The sequence below is a fragment of the Rutidosis leptorrhynchoides genome, chromosome 6 (genome assembly GCF_046630445.1).
Source record: "Rutidosis leptorrhynchoides isolate AG116_Rl617_1_P2 chromosome 6, CSIRO_AGI_Rlap_v1, whole genome shotgun sequence".
Taxonomy (NCBI): domain Eukaryota; kingdom Viridiplantae; phylum Streptophyta; class Magnoliopsida; order Asterales; family Asteraceae; genus Rutidosis; species Rutidosis leptorrhynchoides.
In genome coordinates this window covers 375180284-375186772 of record NC_092338.1, presented here as the reverse complement: position 1 = coordinate 375186772, position 6489 = coordinate 375180284, and the positions used below count along the sequence as shown (strand labels likewise).

The 6489-nt window shown below is 35.8% G+C and overlaps 1 protein-coding gene across 1 annotated transcript; it reads left to right on the top strand.

Moving 5' to 3' along the window:
• Positions 1-5623: 5623 nt before the first annotated feature.
• On the top strand, positions 5624-6169 carry LOC139854913 (uncharacterized). Its single transcript, XM_071844185.1, has one exon. It carries the CDS (start codon positions 5624-5626, stop codon positions 6167-6169), a length of 546 nt encoding a protein of 181 aa, XP_071700286.1.
• The last annotated feature ends 320 nt before the right edge of the window (positions 6170-6489 follow it).

Below are 6489 nucleotides of genomic sequence, written 5' to 3'. Positions count from 1 at the left end.
CCCCACGGTGAAGTACTTGGTCGTATGAATCCACGGTCTAGTAATTCTTTTAACTGACTTTGAAGTTCTTTTAATTCGGACGGTGCAAGTCTATATGGCGCACGAGCCACTGGTGCAGCTCCTGGTACTAAATCTATTTGAAATTCTACAGATCTAAATGGAGGTAATCCCGGCAATTCTTCCGGAAAAACTTCAGGAAAATCTCTTGCCACAGGCACGTCGTTGATGCACTTTTCTTTCTTTTCGACTTTATTAACATGTGCTAAAATAGCGTAACATCCCTTTTCTAAACACTTCTTGGCTTTCAAACAGCTAATGAGTTTTAGCTTTGAATTACCCTTCTCTCCATAAATCATCACCGGTATTTTATCCTTACCAGGAATACGAATTGCCTTCTTGGCACAAACAACTTCCGCTCCTATTTTGGACATCCAGTCCATGCCGACTATTACATCAAAACCTCCTAATTCCACGGGTATTAAGTCGATTTAAAACGTTTCTCCAGCTAGATTTATTTCACAATCACGACAAATTTTATCGGCTTTAATTAGTTCACCATTAGCTAACTCAATCAAGTACTTAGCATCTAGAGGTAATGATGAACAATTCAATTTAGTGTAAAAATTTATACACACGTAACTTCTATCGGCGCCAGTATCAAATAAAATAGATGCTGATAAGTTATTAATGGTAAACGTACCCGTAACAAGCTCCGGGTCTTCTCGTGCCTCTCTAGCATTAATAACAAACGCTCTTCCACGTGCAGGTCCGCCATTCTGATTCGGGCACTGGCTCTTATAGTGACCTTGTTTTCCACACCCAAAACAAGTAATGGTAGCCAAAGCAGTTCTATTTGCGTTGGTGGCAGGAGTCTTGTTGCCATTCGTAACGAGAGCCTTACAATCTTCCGCAAGATGACCTTGTCGATTACACTTGGTGCATAACACACTACAGTAACCAAAGTGATGTTTGTGACAACGGTTGCATAAAGGACTTTGTCCTTTGTAACCAAAGCCTGAACCGCTACCCGCACCTTTCGGGGTTTCTTGTTTCTTAAAAGATTGTTGTTGGTTACCTCGATCATAATTTCCATTCCACTTTCTTTTGTTACCTGATACCTTCACATCAGTATTGGATGCTTTCTTATCCAGAATGACCTGATCCATTAACTCGTTCGCCATGGTTATAGCTTCATGAATTGTCTTAGGTTTCGATGCTGTAACGTTTGCCTTGACCTTTTTGGGCAAACCACCTTTGTACATTTCAATCTTCCGTGCTTCGGTTGGAACCAATTCAGGACATAGTAAAACCAATTCCATGAATCGCTGATTGTAGTTGGTGATTTCAGTACCAACCACCTTCAAACTTCGTAACTCATCTTCTAACTTAATAACCTCATTCCTTGGACAATACTCGGTGATTATCATCGCTTTGAATTCTTCCCATGGAGTATCATAAGCTACATCTCCTCCTACCGCCTTCACATAATTCTTCCACCATGTGAGTGCACTATCTTGTAAAGTGCACGATGCAAACTTGGTCATGTCTTTTTCATTACAACCACTGATTTTGAACACCGTCTCCATCTTTTCTATCCATCGGGTTAAACCGATCGGTCCTTCCGTTCCACTGAATGATGATGGCTTGCAAGCTTGAAACGTCTTGTAAGAGCATCCTACACGAGGATTTGGGTTAACTGCAGCAGCTCTTGCAGCTTCGACCCATAGCATTCTATCGTTCACTCTCTGGTTGATGAGTTCCTCGAGTTCTTGTTCCGTCATTCGATTCAATCGCGCCATTTCCTAATGAAAGAAAATAATTATTCACATGGAATATTATAGATGTAGTGTGTATTTATAGTACATTTATAGCTTGTTAATAATATGAACCAGGTATTATTATAAAAGCCTTTTCTTCTTATTAGCGTTTTATAATTATATCTTGGGTAGTACCTACCCGTTAATGTTCATACTTAATAGCTTAGTACAGAATCAATTACTACAATCTAAATAATACTTAACCATGGAAAATTATTGCATTTCATACTTCGCTATTTTACATATGCTTATCTTACATCAAACTTTAAGCAAACCACACTAATAATATTATACAAAACATTATATGATTCCATGGCTTAATACGGCAGTGCATCGTTCGGTCTATTTTCTAGGGCGTTTAGTTCCAATAAATGGCCTAACGCTTATCCTAGCTGTCTGCCTACGTTTTGGCTGAGGAGCCGAAGAACTAGATGCGGGGATAGCACTAATAGGAATAGCGGGAATAGGGGTGGTAGTGTTGAGTGGAATTGGTGCCACATCATTCTCTTTAAACTCGGGATTTGGATTTTCTAATTCACTAGCTTTTCGTTTCTTTCCTAGTTCGAACTCGTCTTTTGTAATTTCCTGTATTTCTTCCTCGGGTTCACTTTCCTCCTCTGGTTCACTTTCCTCCTCGGGTTCACTTTCCTCCTCGGGTTCACTTTCCGATATTTCTATAGTTGGTTCATCCGGAAATTGTGAGTCTTCCCCAAAAATACCACTTTCGTCATCGGATATGTTAATGACTGAAACACAATCTGAAGGTTCTGATTCGGAGTCGCTGAATGTGATAATAAGTTTCGAGCCCGACATCTATCACATAACAACTAACCCATTAGTACTTACATAATATTTACATATAAATTTTTAACCAACAGTGATAAGCAATGGTTTTTTTTTTTTAAAATCAGACCCGGTCAAAGTCCAGACTTTACTAATGTATCCTAACGACTTCTCGGTTAGACACACTAATGCAAACCTGGTTCGCTAAGACCAACGCTCTGATACCACATGTCATAACCCGTCCTTAACCATAAGAACGCGTTAGATAACGTATGATTTCATTGCGAGGTATTGACCTCTATATGAGACATTTTTGAAAGAAAACTGCATATATTATACATTACAAACCATAACCATTATTTTTGTTACAAGCTTAAGACAATAAAAAGAAGATTAACGTTTAGCGATAATCTTCGACTTACAAACTTTACAAATGATGACAACAACACGGTTTCTAGCATATTTTACAATACAACATCTCGGATATGCAGTTTTATTTTTGACACAAACATGCGTACGCAAGATCCTGGTTAGATCCAACATGATGAGCGGAAGCTTTAGAAATCACCTGAGAATAGACATGTTTTAAAAGGTCAACATAAAGTTGGTGAGATATAGGTTTAATGCCGGCAGCAATATATATATAGACCACAAGATTTCGTATATAAACAGTTTAATAAAAATATTCTAAGTGGTTGAGCACTTGGTAACCATACTTAACATTTTCACGTCGCATATTCCCTTTAATATGAAATCTTACTACACCGTACCAAGTGTAGTCACAAAACGAAGTACTGTGCAACCGTTGAATACTGGTCGTCCAGTCCGGTTGGGGTTGTCAGGCCCGATAGATCTATCAACAGGATTCGCGTTTACAATACCGCTGTAAATATTAGTTACCAAGCTACAGGGAAGTATGCCAGTGGTACAACTCAACGTAGAACATATTTTTCAGTTACTTGTGTCCATATCGTAAAACATAAAATACATGTATTCTCATCCCGAAATATTTAGAGTTTAAAAGTGGGACTATATACTCACTCTTGTCTTGATGATATATATATTTTGACTCGGTCTTCCGGTTGATATCACGAACCTATCCATATATAATATATCAATATGTTTTCATTTTAAAACAAACGTTATATATATATACTTGTTATACTTTTAATACTTTGAATATTTCCTTAGTCCGAAGTTAGCAGTCCGAGGTTAGCAATTCAATTTTAATGGTTCATTTTTAGATGTTTAATATACCCGCAATGAATAAATACAACCCCCAACGAAATAAATAAAACTCCCGTAAAACCCCATCATAAATGTATTGGTCGAGATTAATCTTGACCCATGGTACCGGTGTTGTCAAATGACGTGTTGCGTACATAAAGTACCGGTGTTGTCAAATGACGTGTTGCGTACAATCATGGGATCTTATGATTAATCTTCTCGTGTTGCTTACGGGTGATCCTGAACCATATGAAATTGAATTATGAGTACATATATATATAAAATATCATGTTATCTTAGAAGTATGTGATTTTATGTAAATTTTTCCAATGAATCCCGAAGTTGAAATTGTCTAGGATAACCAATTTTGTTTCGGTCATAGTTTCTTCGTTACAAGTCCGTTTTCGTTGATTCAAATTGCCATCTTCTTGGATCGAGTTCTTCTTTAAGACTATGAACTGTAAATACCTTGGTTTGTATTCAAAATCATACGGCATAAGTGAAAGTTTAGTGAAACATATGAAGTTAAACATTTTTGTTACAACAAAATCATTTAATGACCATTTTTCCAAAAATACTTATACTTTGAAAAACCAAGTTTTATCTTGTTAAATTAACATATAAATAAGTTATATTACATGTCTTGAAGTATTTTAAAAGTTAAGTTAGAAGGATCTATTTAGTTTGCAAACAAGTTTGAAAACATTCAAACTATGTTCTTGTTGTTAAACTTGTATACCACAAAATATGATAGCTATATATATATGAATCGAATAAGGTTATGAACATAGATTCTACCTCAAGTTCCTTGGATGAAGTTGCTGTAAAAGAGAAGTAAGAAGCTAGAATCAAAAGGGTGCTAGAGGTGGATGAAAGATTGGAAGTAAGTTGGTGTTCTTGGAAGGATTTCTTGAAGTGTTTTTGTATGGTTTTCTTATGGTGTTTTAGTATGGTTTTTGAAGCTAGATCTTCTTGGTAAGTTGCTGAAGTGTTATGGAGTTTAGAGTTCTTGAAAGAGTGTGTGTTTTTGCTAAGATAATTGAAGTGAAAGTGAATCAAAAATGGGAAATGAATGGAAGTATTTAAGGTGGTGATGGTGGCGTTTTTGATGGTGTACAAGGACAAAAGTTTTAGTTGTTTTCTTGTATAATTAGTCAAGCAATCATACAAAAGTAATTACCTAGCTCTAAGGGCATGAATAATGGCTGGTTAGGTGGTGATTTTGATGTGTATTTACTATTAGTAAATACGTATAGGAGCTAGGTATGATACGAGTACAAATACTCTAGGTATACGTATAGAAATTTTGTGAAAAATGAAATGAGGATTCAAATATAGCTATCTTTTGTGAACACACTTATATGGTTTTATGTATTTAAGTTCTTTAAAAGTAATTAAATACATTACTTATACAATATATGTATAACATTATAAGTCTTAAGTATATATGTCAAATAACGTTACGTATTGTTATCGTTTTGAAAACTTAAGTTAGTAGTTTTAAAATACACATATAACTTGTTGTTATTAATATAAAATGAGGTATTAAAACATTCTTTAATCATGTTAAATATGTATATATACATATATATACACAAACGTATAATTATCATATATTGTATAGTTCGTGATATCATCGGTCAAACTAGACGGTCAAACGTTGTGTAAAACTCTTTTCGGAAATATAAGTCTCAACAATTTGGATTGCTTATCATGTTGGTAAGGTTTAATTTATGTAAATATCAATCTTATAAGTATAGAACGATCGAAAAAGTGCGGGTCGTTACAAGCGTGTTATGTTGGAATCTAATCTAGATTCGGCGTTTGATTGGGTTAAAATCGTTTGGAATAAATTAGTGCCTTCAAAGATTGCTATATTCCATTGGCTAGCAATCCAAGGAGGCATTCCGGTGAAAGAAGTTTTGAGTTTTCGTCATTGCCTTCGTGATGGTTCGGATGATAGGTGTGGATGGTGTACGTCGGAGGTGGAATCGATTGATCATCTTCTTTTGCATTGTCCTTGGTCTCAAAATGTGTGGTCTGCTTTATTTTCTTGGTGGAATGTTGTTTGGGTGATGCCTTCTTCCATTATTGAGTTCTCTCTTGAGTGCTTTCATGGTTTAGGTGTTAATGCTAAGAAAGCTTGGAGGTTGATTGGTCCGGTTTCCTTTTGGTTAATTTGGCTTGCTAGAAACAATTTTCTCTTTAATGGTTCTTATCAAAGTTGGAGAAGCGTCGTGGAACATGTTAAGATTAAAGTGTTCCAATGGTTGGTTAATGCAGGGAATGTAGAGAGTCATCAAATGTATGTTTGGAAATCACAGCCTTGGATTATGGTTTGAGCTTCTGTCGAAGGTGATCGTACAAGATGAAGGATGCTTTGTTTTTTGCTACTGACTTTGGTTATATGCATATGTTAATGCTTTTTGGCTATAAGCTTTCTAGTGGTTATTTTGTTTTGGTGATAGTGGACTTATGAGGTGAATATGGGTATGTCCATATGACCTCTGTTTTGGGTTATGGGCTAGTAAGCCCCTGCTCTTGTAATCCTTATTTTCACTCTCTGTGAAATTTTTTATATAATTTCCTGTTTTTTTGCAAAAAAAAAAAAAAAAAAGGTGTTTTAGACTACCTAACCTGTTTTGAACTTTCCCAAAACTTT